We start from the raw sequence: 14,239 nt of genomic DNA, 5'->3' as shown, positions 1-14,239 counted from the left end.
ACATCCTCAACAAGTCTCTCTTTTTTCTATATATTACCACTATCTATTTTCACAATGCTTATACGCCTCGGATTGAAATACAGAACTGTAAAGTGCTTCACTTCGAAACTTTAAAACTATTACTTTCAAGACGTTTAACGAACTTAAAAGTCACAATTTTGAAAGTTTTATGATCTTAGATAAAATGTCAAATGACTTTTAATGACGATAATCCATACAGACGTCAAAAAAAAGTTTACATCCGGCTTTCTAATAAGAACTTGGCAACTTTGACTTTAATTTGTAAACGCACCCTTTTATTAGTTTTCTAACTGTCATTGTCGATTTATTCAGTGAAATCAACATTTTTATCATGATAAATAACAAGAACTAAATTCGAAATCGGTGACCGCAGCTTTGAGAATTTTAGCTCCAATTTTCGATCGTAATTCTCGCCATAGTAGAAAAGCAATACAAATTTGTGTATGCATATTTGTTGTGTGATGTTGCCGTGTCAGTGAGACAACGGAATGGCCTAAGTGTCGATTTGGAATTCTTAAGAATTGGGCAGCAGACATCATTATAACATATTTAACGTAAGAATCTTGGTTAACAAGATGAATTCAAGTCGAGAATTGAAGCCGATTGACCATTTGAAGCGACGCGACGTATGGGCAAATTGTCAAGTCATTATTGGAAAACGTTTTAATTTTGGATGATACTGAGCACTGTATTTATTTGGTTGAGTAGTTAAAACTCAATATTCACGGGAATATGGCTAAATATAGATGGGTTTTTCTCGACGTAGGCTGAGTTTGATTTAGTCGAAAAGATCTTATTCGATCTATTTCGATAATGCTATTTCGTTTCCACTTTGGCGTACTGGAGTGTCCTTCACCGTATATTCGCGTACGACTCATTTGTCGAAAGCAACGAATCAGTAGTGAAATAACAGCGTGCTACAGAATTAATTTTAACATTGGCAGTCACGGTGCGGTTCCCGATCAGAAAAATCGGATATGCTGTTATTTATGAGTGATGAAGGTCATTTGCACCTGTACGGTTTTGTAAATAAGCAAAAGCCTCCACGAACGACCGTTGATCAGCCCCTAAAGTGTGCACTTTTAAAAAAAGGAATCATCGGTCTTTTTTTTTTTTGAAGAACAAGGAAAAACGGTGAGCATTAATAGTGAACGCTGCATTAACATCCTTAATAACTTTTTAAACTAGAGTTGCGTAGAATAAGGCGAATGTCAAGTGTCAGATGGAGCACCTCCTTACACTGCGATCGTCAAAATGAACGTCGTACGCTAAATGTTACCCGTGGTCCTCATTTCACATTTTGGTGTATGCATCAGCCTCCTAGATCGCCTGACTTGAGGGTGTGTAAGTTTTTCCTTTGGGGTTATCTGAAGTCACGTGTTTACGAGTCAAAACAACGTACACTACACGAACTTTATGATGCAAGAGCTTGCTTCAACGCGTTCACTCAAATTTGTTGCAACGACTTTATTTGCTGATGTTCCAATTCCCGTGAACCACCCTGTAAATACCGAACCCACAATTGCTTTTGAAACATTGGAAATGATAGTGATTTTCCAAAGATTTGTGACAATAGACGAAGAGAACCATCAACTGATTGTGTAAGGAACGCTTAAGACCACAAACAATAATTTAAAAAAAAAATATCCATTTTAAATAAAACAAACAAAGCTTAATCTAACAAAATAATAACCAATTTTAGTTTTTGTTGCAAAATCCACATATTCCATGTTTTTCTTTCTTTGTGTTTTTGCAATACATTTTATTTAGTTGCACGAGGAAAAAATCGCAGCTATTCAAGAAAAATTGGAATTATCCGAACAAAAGTTGGCGCAACAAGCAAAACTTCCTGACATGGAAGAACAACTGAAGGCACGCATGGAGGCGTTAACTCAGGTAGGAAACAAGGTAGGCAGGTTCATCATCATGTCAAATAAGATGTTTTTCTTCAATTACTCTTACTGTATTCGTTTTGACTGGACTAAAAATAGAGAGAAATGAGTGTTATGTGTACCTTATTGTACCTTAGTGTACAATGAACACGCACAAAATAAGCAAGATCCAAATGTTTGTATGAGAACGAAATAAAAAAAATATATTTATTTAAAAAAAAAAAAACGAATTGGTAACAATTTTTATTTAATTATATTTATATGTGTATATTCATGTAAGAATTTTATTTTTAATTAGAAATAAACAAAAGAATGAATGGTTTTATAGAGTGTAATTATAAATTAAATTTTGTTTTTATTTTGAAAACTTGTTATGTATTTATGTAACTGTTTTGGAAGTTGAAAAATGGCTGTAATATTTTCTTTTCAAATTAAATCGTTTGATGTACAAAACTTAGACAATGTATCAAATGATTTAATATTATACAAACGTATTTAGTTTTATCTCTGTGTTTTCAAATAGATTTGTTTAAATTATTGAATTTAGTTTCTTTTTATTATTGGTGTAGGAAAAACAAGTACTCAGACAAAAAAAAGATTTTTAAAGCTTTAATATCAAATCTATAGATGTTTCCTTTAAGTATTTGATCGCACTTTTTAAGCAGCTGAACACACATCTTTCAATATAATATATATGAACATACAGTGTAGTATCAGTGGCCTTGGGTCTTGGGTTCAATCCCTGCCCGTGTCATCTAAAGACAGATCCTTCAAGAATAATTCTTGTCATGAAGACAACATTACTCGCACACAGGAATGGTTGAGAGTTCTAAGTCACTAGGCCCAACGGATTGTTGCGCTACCTAATTTATTTATTTTGTACATGCAACGCAATATATGAGTGAACTTAACGTTGAGTGAATATGAATTGAGGATTTTTTACAAAAAATAAGTATGCATACGCCCAGTGAGCCACTTTTGTAGCCAGTTTTCAAACTAAAAATCTATAAGACATCATTTAATAATTTGGTTGACTTGTTGAAAACCAAACACTTTCCTGTTACTTCTAAACTTTTTCGGAAAGAAAAAAACAAATAGTCTCTTAGAAAAGTACTTTCACTAAAATGATGTAAACGCATGTTTTCTGTCCCTTTGTTCAGACATATTTGCACTATGAATCGAAAAAGAGCTCTAAAGCTAAGACCAGGAGTATTATGAATATAGACCATATTTAAAAAAAATACAGAGGCTGGAATGCGACCTACACTGATAAATTCTCATCTCCTCGATTTATTTTGCTTAAATCTTTAACAAAATATTAATAACAATATTTTCTGTCAGATAAATGTTCTGAAGTCAATATTTTTTGTAGGTTTTCGTGTTTTTTGTTAAAAAAGTTGTCAGTTGTTTTTTTTTAAATTAACTAAAAATTACCCAATATTTTGCATACGATGAAAGTTTAGTTTAACGAGACTTTTAGTCGAATACCAATATCCACTGGTTCTTGACGTGTAGCTCTTAAGAAATCGTTTATTTAAACTCTTGGGACCTTGAAACATCAATAAATATTAAAATTTTCAATTGGACAATAACTTCCTATGCGGAGTTAAAAAAGACAACTACTATTGGAAACCATCTGTCAACTTCTTTTTTTTCTGAGTATACACCCTTGTCAAAAATGCCTTGCACTTAATTTATATTCTTTTCTCTAATTTAATTTTGTATTATTTCAAAGGATATTAATTATATTATAAAACATTATTTAAACTGCACAATTATTGCCTTACAGAATGTAACACTGAACTTATTTTGAATGGAATATAAAATATGAAAAAAAATAAAAACAAAACAAGAGATCCCAAGTAAAATACAAAAAAGTAAAATTTTAAATGCAAAAAACATCTTTTTTGACACCACCGCACCCACACTCTGGAAATTGCCATAACTTTTGTTTTCAATTCATTTTGTTTTTTGTCCATATAAATGCATCATATTAATATATTCCACATATATGTAAATGTTCCGTAATATTTTTCTCCTTCAATATTCCAAAAGTACTTAATATAAAATTAATATCATGCAGACTATAGCATACAAATATATAATCAGAATCATTAAAACCCAATATTTCTATACCCCTCGCATGTTATCCATATTTTTACTGATTTGAATCCTTTATTTCATATACTCGTATTCATAAAAATCCTTTGATATTCTCTTGCTTTTCTTTTCTTTTGATTTTTTTTTTTTTAATTTAATTCGAGTAAAATTAAATGATTTGTTTATGTACAGTGCAACATAGCGTCACTTGCATACCTACATAGTTCATAATCTTATGCTTACATACTTTTTTGTTATATATATGTATGTGTTCATGATGTATGTTTATTTGTGAATCATTATTTTCATTTTTCTTATATAAATCTGGCTGTTGTCTAGTCAATTTTGTGCCAATATAAAAAGAAATTTAAACAAACTCCCATTTACCCTATGTATACATATAGGCACAAGAACGTCATGGATCGGCTGAAGATCGTATTCAACGATTGGAAACCAATTTGGACGAAAAGAATGCCGAAGTTGTACGCCTTAACCAAAGACTTAAAATGAACGAAGAGCACAATATGCGGCTCTCTTCGACTGTTGATAAATTACTATCCGAGTCGAACGAACGACTTCAGGTTCATCTCAAGGAGCGTATGCATGCTCTGGATGAGAAGAATATCCTAACACAGGAATTAGAAAAGGCCAGAAAGCTAGCCGAAGAATTACATCACGAAAAGAGTGAAATAATGAAGGAGCTCTCCAAGACAAGATTGGAAATTGAGAATTTCAAGAGGCAATTATTGCAGCAGGAAATCGCTTATAATATTCAACAAACCGAAGCTTTGACACGCAGCTTATCGCCTAGCAGCGTTGTGGACGGAACAGCATTTTCAAGGAGTACATCTCACACTAGTTTCGATACACATTCGTTGAGGCGCAATAAGCAAAGAATGGAGGAAAATGATCAGTTTGCTAGAAGTTTAGCTGAGCAGGTTTGGTTGAAGTTTAGATGTTCTTTAAATAGCTAATTTTTCTTATTTGCAACTTTAATTTTTTCTCAAGGAATGGAGTAAATTACAACAAGCTCATGCGTTAGCAAATGTTCAAGCTGCATTTGAGGTGTCAAGTGGGCAGGAATGCGATGAGAGTGATGGTCTTTTTGGTGCTGCAGAGTTGATGTCACCCTCAGGTCACACTGATGCACAAACACTTGCAATGATGTTGCAAGAACAACTAGATGCCATTAATAATGAGATTAGGTATGCCAAAAGAATCAAAAAAGATCATACTAATTAACAAATAAGCTTTTTTCTTAGATTCGTATGAAACAAAAGAGAATAAACATATTGTTTTTCAAGTTAGCATTAAATATTTGTATACCAACGTAAATGCAGCAAGTCTATTTAAAAATGCATGTGATTCAAAACTGGGAAAGATCATGTTTTGTGACTCAAAACTGGGAAAGATCATGTTTTGAATCACATCATTTTTAATAATACAAACATCTGGCTAAAGATTAAAAGAAAATATATTAATAATAAAAACAAATCAGAAAATTCAATGACAATAACCAAAAACTCACTCCTATAAAAGTTTAAGTAATTAATCATTAATCTTCAAGCTACAAATAATAATCCAAATCAAATAATTTTTCAAAGAAATTGTTTTGTTTTGCTGAAAAAAAACTTGACTTACAATGTTATGAATTTGTCGTCTATATGTCCGATTGCCTTTCAACGAATAGTTGTTCACGTTTTTATTTATAAACCTATATTCAATACACTCAAAAATCGATGAAAGTCATAATTTTCCCGGATTGTTATTAAAGTTAAAACAAGCAAAACAAGTGATCCGTCACCTTATTATATTGGTTTTTTTAACTGACTTTTTATTTAATATACATACTTTCTGATCGGTATAAACTGGGCCCTATTTCACTACACACTTTTCACATTCACTTTGCAACTTTGCAGTGCAAAATACGTTTTGCCAAACTCAAATTTACAAAGTGCAAATTGTTTTCTGAAAAGTGAAAAGTAATGTTTTTTTTTTGCTTTTTGTTTCACCAAACAATAAACTTTGCAAATTATATGTATATTAGAATTTTGAAAACCGTTTCAGTAGTATGCAACGAGAAATTTTCATTTGCAAATAGGAGGTTGTTGTGAAATGTTGCCGTTTTGGAAATGAAGACGTAAATAAAAGTTAACTAAGCAATGGACATAGGATATTTCTTTTAATTTTAAAAAATTAACCAAAGACCGTGAATTTTGAAGTTAAGGGTTAACGTTTTGATTCATCTCAATTCCAAAAAATGTCTGATTTTGTAAAGACATACAAAATAGTAGCCATGCTTTGACGGAATTTAACAGTTTTCAGCAAAAAACAAGTTTCTTTTGAAAAGCTGTTGTTAAATAATTTGTACAAAAAATTAATTATTATGAGAAATATGTTGAGTACTAAGAAGGTTATTAATAGTGACCAAAGAGTAGTGAAACTAAGAATTAACTTCAATATCGAAATTAATTTTTTGACAAAAGAGAGTTTTCTATTAAAGAAAAGTACCATCAAATTTGTTTTGTCAAAAATTGTAAATAAACTACAATTAAAATAGCCAAACAAATATGTGTTAAAGACCCTTGCAGCTAAGTTTGCTATTACTATATTGGGCTGGAAATGGAGCCCAATATCACGGTGTTGAATCTATGCACGGAATAAGCAAAGAAACCTCCTGCAGAGTAGTTCATGGACTGTTGAATAATATAATTAATGAATTTCCATTTCATATTTTACAACCTCCAACACGTCTAACTTTTATTATTTTTGTATGATCGACTCTTCTTGCATTATTTATGATTATTTGTACAACTGTCAATGTTTTTTTTTTAAATCTAAGATAAACTTTGTAATTTTTCAAAATAAGAATTAATTGCAAATCTGTATTATAATTGTTGAGACACTTTTATTTTTCATTTTTCAAATAAAGTCTAAGAAATTGAATAGTGAAAGGTCATTTCGGTTCGTAAATTTTGTGAAACACTTTTAACTTTTACTTTGCAGGATATAATTTTTTTGCAAATCTGCAAAGTAAAAATAAAAAAGGTGTCTGGTGAAATAGGTCACTGGTTTAACAATTCTCTGAACGAATAATTTTCCAAGCTTTCCCTATTAACTGCACTCAAAATTCGATACAAATTCAATCCATTTTTTTCACTGAAAAGTTTTAAGCAAAAAGTTAAAAAAAAAAAATTGTATTAAAATTTAATACGCATAAAGAACTAATATTTATATAAAATGTATTTAGTATGTTTAAGAATTGGCTATTCATATTCATATGTTCGTTTAAATGACCTAATTATTTCTCTATTTTTCAGGCTAATACAAGAAGAGAAACAATCAACAGAAGCACGAGCCGAAGAGCTCGAATCCAGAGTTGGCAGCTTAGAGCATGTGAATCTTTTATCACGTGGACGTTCAATGGACAGACAAAGCCCACCGCTTAGCGGGCGTAGTACACCGAATAGCCCCAACAGAGACTACCTTCATAAGTATCATACTGTAAGTATTGCCCAATTGTTATGTTTTTAGTTTCTCTCTTTTTTATTTAAATATTTCTTCTCCAAAAACAAATTTTATAAATTTTGTTTGTACCTATTCACTACTTTTAAGGTTTGTTTCTTTTACAAAATAAAAAAAATCCAAAAACGGTTTGATTAATGACTGTATCGATTTTGTCTAGTTTTGTTTTATCTTTTTTCTCTAATATGTAATTTTTGTAACTCGTATTATAAGAATTTTAAAATAAATTAAATTAAAAAAAAACACAAAGAGAAAACAACAACCGAAAAATAAATTTACAGGCACCAGCCTCAATGTCACCAGCTCATCTCCATCAATATGCGGCTTCCCTCAGTCCTGGCCAACTGTCTGAGTCTCTTCCTTCGAGCCAGGTATTAGCCATATTATGATGTGCTACTCTTCCATTTACAAAAAATACAAACATTTATCCATTACTTTGACCTTCTACTATTGTATAATCTCTTCTCTATATATACATATTTACATATATGTTTCCAAATTTCTATTTACATTTTTACATTTCTTCTTTTGTTTTAATTTTGAATTGAATACATAATATTACATTGGGATATATCTTACGCAATGACAGACAGAACAAATATTTTTTATACGCAGCTCCATAATATACCTACTGGCAAAAACACATTCAATCACAGTCTCACTCGAAACATACAACATAACTCAGTTTTAATCAAATCAAAATATGAGTTGCATAAAATACAAAGATTACAACAAAACGCATGTGATATATTCATTGTTTATAAAAGTTGTTTAATCATAAATTGTCGAAATTTTATTTAGATAATCATTTTTCTTTTTGAATTATACCTTAGCAAAAAAAAATTATTGAGTATACTTTAGAAAATTACTTCGAAAACATTCAGTACCAACATTAACACTATATAGAAACCCCGCAAACAGTTAACTAATTTATATTTCTGAGTTTTCAAAAGGGTTTTGGTTTTACACTCAAGCTTTGTTGTTTGTTTTAATGGTTTCTCTAGGCGACGGACTTAAGTTTATGTTTTGATTTCTCAGAAATTTAAATCGGTTAGAGACACTCTATTTCAATTTAAAAGGTTCAGGTTGTTAAGTTATATCAATAATTTATACAAATATTTATTTAATAGCATTCGGAAATAATCGCAGCCAAATTTTGTTTCAAAGATCAAATTCAATTACATGTCTCACGCTTTCTTTAGTAAATCTCTTAAAGTTTTTTCGCCGGTTTTAATGTTTGTTCAAAATACAATCCCTGGCTAAGGTCATGACTATGACTGCTCACAACGTAAGAAAGAACTCGTCTGAAAAATATGAAGAACCGAGATATTTTATAAATGAATTTTTAATACAAATAATGTGCGTCAAGTTGACATTGCCACTTCAAAATTTTAGGTAACTATTAACTGTCGCAAATTTGTCGTGAGAGAAACATCATCAGAAAAATCTACTAGTGGAAAAACTGTATGCCATAATTGTATAGAAAAATGTATTTATAGTTTTTAAGGCATTATTCGTTAAATTAAAGTTAGACACCGGGCCACCAACTGTGAATTAATATGAAACTTGCACATTTTAAGAAAATAATAAATCTCTGAACCTTTGAAATTTGAAATTAGAGCCTAGTTATATTTTTAATTTTATTTATTTCTTCTTTACTATACTCAACATAATTCATCTTGCTGGCGAAATAATAATAATAAAAATATAAAACTTTGTACATGCTTTTTTTAACAAATAATTATATGTTTTGAAAGATAAAATAAATTAATTGCTTGTTGCATTTATATAATATTGATTTTCAATTTGATTGCATTTTTTACATATTGGAGCATTTTCATAGCCATTTGCTGAGTCTATAGTTTTGAAATTTTAACAATCAATTAAACATTTGAAAAAATCAGTTACTTTAATAAGTATGTAAAACATATACATACTTTAGTAAACGGCTATGAACAAGCCCCATAGTGTATTTATATAAAAATAATTAAATATAACCAATATTGATATCATAACTATTTATTATAATTTACCAACAAAAATATCTTTTAATTAAATAAATAAAAAGCTTTTTGCTTGAGTTTGTATATTATTTGTTTTCTTAATTTGTCTGTTTCAAAAGTAAATAAAATAGATTAGATTGAGACAATAATGAAATGATTTTTTTAATTTTACAGCTTAATCTCCCAGCGCTTTCATCTGATGTATCCAGGGATGAGCTACATGCTATGGCAATGGCTGGTGATTCTAGTTCAGGAGGTGCTGCGTCGCCCCTCACCGCTAGATCAATGCGCTTAGAACGGGTAGCGCAAGCATTAGCTCACAGTCAAGAGGAGCTACGAAGGTATGTTTTTTTAATAATTCATAACTTAAACTAACAGTTTTGCTGTTTTACATCTTTCAACTCCACTCAACTAACTTCTTTTTGTTGCTTTAAAATTAACAGAAGATCGATGGGGTTGCCACCGAGTCAAGGACCAAATAACAATATAAGGTTAATAACCCAAGACAAGTGTGTGTGTGGCTAATTTATACCTAAACTAACATTAAATGTCACATAATCACTCTGCACGCATATTTTAAAATACACACAGATTTTAATTTAGTACATTTTGTCATCCTTTTTACAGTAGATCGGCATACCAAAACTATGGACCATCACCGTTGAGTTCACGTCACGGAAGTCAAGAATCACTGCGTCATTATAGCACAATGGGTTCCATGAATATGCTTCAGACTCCTACATCTAGTGTAAGTCGTGATGTAGTTACAGCGGTACAAAAGAAAAAAGGCATCAAATCGAGTCTGGGTAGATTCTTTAGTAAAAAGGACAAAGTTAAAGGTGTCAAGGATTCAATGCCTGATGGCTCAACAAGTATGATGTCGATAGGTAATTTATCGATAACAATGAGTGATATCGACTCCAACTATGATGCGATGAGTTTATCTGGTGGTAAAATACCTGGAATGGTTGGCATGCCAGGCAAAGTTGACTATGGAAGACCAAAGAAGTACATTTTTAAAATATATTGAAACATAAATACATTAACTTAAAAGTTGGTTTTTGTTTGCATTTGTTACAGAGAACATGACTATCGTAATGATTTGTTAGGAGAAGCGATGAAGGCTGGTACACCATTTGCATTGTGGAACGGGCCAACAATAGTTGCCTGGTTGGAATTGTGGGTTGGTATGCCAGCGTGGTATGTGGCTGCTTGCAGAGCAAATGTTAAGTCTGGAGCTATAATGAGTGCATTGAGTGATACAGAAATCCAAAGAGAAATTGGTATTAATATTTAAGTTTATTTTAAACTAACTTTTTCTTATTTTTATATTCATTATTCAAGGTATAAGTAATCCTCTACACCGACTAAAACTACGTCTTGCTATTCAAGAGATGGTCTCATTGACTTCACCATCAGCTCCTCAAACTTCACGCACAACTCTTGCCTTCGGTATGACTTACCAAAATAAATTTTAAAATAAATAATTAAATTTGTTTCTTACTAATACCCGCAATTTAGGGGACATGAATCACGAATGGATTGGCAATTATTGGCTTCCAGGCCTTGGATTGCCACAATATCGCACCACATTTATGGAATGCCTAGTCGATGCCAGAATGCTAGATCATTTAACAAAAAAAGATTTGCGGGGCCAATTGAAAATGGTTGATAGTTTTCATCGGACAAGCTTACAATACGGTATATCTTGTCTTAAAAGACTGAACTATGATCGCAATGAGCTTGAGCGAAGACGAAAAATATCCGAAAATGCTCTTTGTGATTGTTTGGTATGGAGCAATGAGAGGGTAATTCGATGGGTAGGCAGTATTGGTTTAAAGGTAAGTTAACAAATCGAAAACCTAAAACGATTGATATTAATTCATTTTTATTTGTTTGTTTTAATTTTAGGAATATGGAAACAATCTTTTAGAATCGGGTGTGCATGGAGCCTTAGTTGCGTTAGATGAAAGCTTTGATGCAAACGCAATGGCGTTAGCATTGCAAATTCCTACACAAAATACACAAGTATGTAATACAAAATATATATGAGATGCTTAGAAGAGGGAGGGTTTATGCAATGTTTTCGAGAATTTAATTCGATATTCTAGAACAAATACCTGTGAAAGCACAAACTTACAAAAGTTCGTAACAAAATATTGCTTCAGCTTATTGAGTAAAACATGTACATGCATATATGCGACATCTCAACAGTTAAAACAATCTCATAACAAACCTTCCAACTTCTGAGCTATTTAAAAATGTTCATATCTTTTAATGTTTATTTTATAATTAACAATTATATTTGAATTTTTCAAGGCGCGGCAAACACTCGATATTGAATTCAATAATCTCCTTCAAGTTGCCACTGAACGAAGGCCCGAAAACGAGCAGCTTCATAAATCCTGATCCAACGCCAGTCTCTCAACATTGAGTGACGAATGAACAAACAAGTAAAACAAGAATGCACCCTACAACGCATAAGTTTTCAAAAACAGCCGGGTTTAATATTTAAAAGATAAAAAAACGAGAATTTTTTAATAGCAACAACAACAAAACAAACAATTTCCAGAAAAATGGGAATACTAAAAAAAAACAGAAATAAAACTGCTCAACGTTCAAAAAACCAAAAAGTGAAAAAGAAAATTTGCAAAATCGTGAGGCTAGTGAACCAACTAGATGATTTTTTTAAAACAAAAAAAAACATATTACAAGTACATTTTTTTAATGTATAGATTTATAGATTATTACGTTTATATATAAAAATGTAGAAGTTACAGTTTCTTACTAGGCGCAGCTGCAGCACAAAAACAACAAACAAAATAAAAATAACATGTTTGTAATTTTTATACAAATATAAGGGAAAGATAGAAAAACCAGAACAAAAAAACAACTATTAAGACAAATAATTTCAAAACAAACAACAAATATAACTTTTAAAAAAATTAAATTAAATAAAAACAAAAATAAAACCAACATCCTCCTGATAAATTATGACAAAAATAAAACATCGAACAAGTAGTGTTTTTAAAGAAAGAAAAACAAAAATCGTACCAATTTTTCTTTTTTTCTGTTTATTATTAGCTCAGAGAAATTACACATAAAAGCTACAAATTAAAAAAAAATATATTCAACCAACTTGCCATTTTGTGGAGTTATTTACTTTAATGTCTTACATTCAATATATGAGTTTCAAATATTCTTCCTGTCCAAAAACAGTATAATCCATCAACATTTCCTCTAACTTTTAGTAAAATGATTAAAAACGGCGGCGAGCAAAATGAAAAACAAAATTAAATAATCTTTGAATATAAGTTGCATTTTTGAAGTTCTTATATAAATATTTCCTTTATGACAAGGTTGATTTCATATTATAGGTCCTTTAAAATATTATACAGTGTATACCCCACCACTTGAAGCCATCAAAATTATTGTCATAAATGGAGAACTATTAGTAATATCAAAATGCTTGCTTTAGAGATAAATGATTGCATGGACATGCAGTAAACTTTAGATTTGCCGTTAAACATACCAAATGGTTGTGAAGTTTCGCGAACATGTTTCGATGTTACCAAATAAGCAGTTGACCCTGATTACAATATTATTTGAGAAATTATGTGTTTCTTAACACGTACAAAAAACGTTATGATCACATTGACTTCCAATAAATTCTTAATTCTCCTTCGAAAATTGGTTTCTCACAAAATAAGCCTTGAAATCAAAATATCAACACAATTTTACAATTTAACCCTATAATTCAATATTAAGTATGACTTTAAAACCGTCAATAGCATTACGCAAATGTGACTTTTGGTAATTCTGTTTGCGAGCCATATAAATAAATTCAGCCGAATTGCACATCTATTCACCCTTGAGTCGATTTGCTGGTCATAATAGGGGCCTTAATGATTCAACCTTTGTACGTGCATTTAGTCTATTTGCTTAAGAGTTAATGCATTGAAAAAACAGTCTCCACAAAAAGACAACACCCTAATGTTGATTAAATATTTTTTTTCTTAAACTCCATATCTAATTCTATTGAGTTATTATGTAAATATTCTAGTTTTTAACTCCATCAGCTAATATAAGAAAATGACATTGTGTGTTTTGCATTTCGTTACTCAAAAAAAATCATTGTTGGTATCTCTGTTAAGTTGTATAAATATAAAATACTATTGTTATGAACAAAAGCAAGTTCAAATTAAATTTGTGGTAAATTTTGAGTGATTTTTTTTACAATATAATTTAAGAATATAAAAATACATTGTTTGTTTGTTTGTTTTTGATGTACTCGTAAATAGTTTTGTGCAATAATTGTGTTTTTTTTTTAAATATTTATTTTGTTGGTTTTAAACACTATAATGAGATATAACTCTCTCAAAAAAAAACCTGCCCAAAATCCTATTCTTTCCCTTTTTATCTCTCTCTCTCTTTCTGTCGTATACAAAAAAATACAATGCAGTAGATTTATCATTATAACAAACAAAAAATTAAACAAAATCAACAATCCAACAAAGTGCTATTAACCAATATTCTTATATATATTTTTTCCACTTTCTAAAAAAATAATATTTAACATAAACACAATTCAAAAAATAAAAAATTTAAAAATAAGAAAAATATAAGCTTAAATTTAATACTTAATCATGTACACATGCATACATACATACATTTATTAACATTTATATACCTGGCAAG

At 30.4% G+C, this 14,239-nt stretch overlaps 1 protein-coding gene across 13 annotated transcripts in view; it reads left to right on the top strand.

The window, feature by feature from the left end:
• LOC129938470 (liprin-alpha-1) overlaps positions 1 to 12,932 on the top strand; it is a 52,934-nt gene extending 40,002 nt beyond the window's left edge. For 4 of the 13 annotated variants that reach the window (XM_056046061.1, XM_056046060.1, XM_056046059.1 and 1 more), the window contains 13 exons: positions 1,792 to 1,929; positions 4,418 to 4,951; positions 5,022 to 5,218; positions 7,334 to 7,517; positions 7,820 to 7,909; positions 9,716 to 9,882; positions 9,985 to 10,032; positions 10,169 to 10,549; positions 10,622 to 10,824; positions 10,886 to 10,993; positions 11,063 to 11,382; positions 11,453 to 11,569; positions 11,861 to 12,932. In XM_056046061.1, the coding sequence (XP_055902036.1) occupies positions 1,792 to 1,929; positions 4,418 to 4,951; positions 5,022 to 5,218; positions 7,334 to 7,517; positions 7,820 to 7,909; positions 9,716 to 9,882; positions 9,985 to 10,032; positions 10,169 to 10,549; positions 10,622 to 10,824; positions 10,886 to 10,993; positions 11,063 to 11,382; positions 11,453 to 11,569; positions 11,861 to 11,950 (2,577 nt within the window). In that variant the 3' untranslated portion in view covers positions 11,951 to 12,932. The remainder of the gene's footprint in view (positions 1 to 1,791; positions 1,930 to 4,417; positions 4,952 to 5,021; positions 5,219 to 7,333; positions 7,518 to 7,819; positions 7,910 to 9,715; positions 9,883 to 9,984; positions 10,033 to 10,168; positions 10,550 to 10,621; positions 10,825 to 10,885; positions 10,994 to 11,062; positions 11,383 to 11,452; positions 11,570 to 11,860) is intronic. The other 9 variants (XM_056046062.1, XM_056046063.1, XM_056046070.1 and 6 more) reach the window with 9 other exon arrangements.
• Positions 12,933 to 14,239: the final 1,307 nt, after the last annotated feature.

Source organism: Eupeodes corollae, chromosome 1 (genome assembly GCF_945859685.1).
Source record: "Eupeodes corollae chromosome 1, idEupCoro1.1, whole genome shotgun sequence".
Classification (NCBI taxonomy): Eukaryota; Metazoa; Arthropoda; class Insecta; order Diptera; family Syrphidae; genus Eupeodes; species Eupeodes corollae.
The sequence above is the reverse complement of the archived record's forward strand: the minus strand, read 5'-3'. Positions and strand labels throughout refer to the sequence as shown.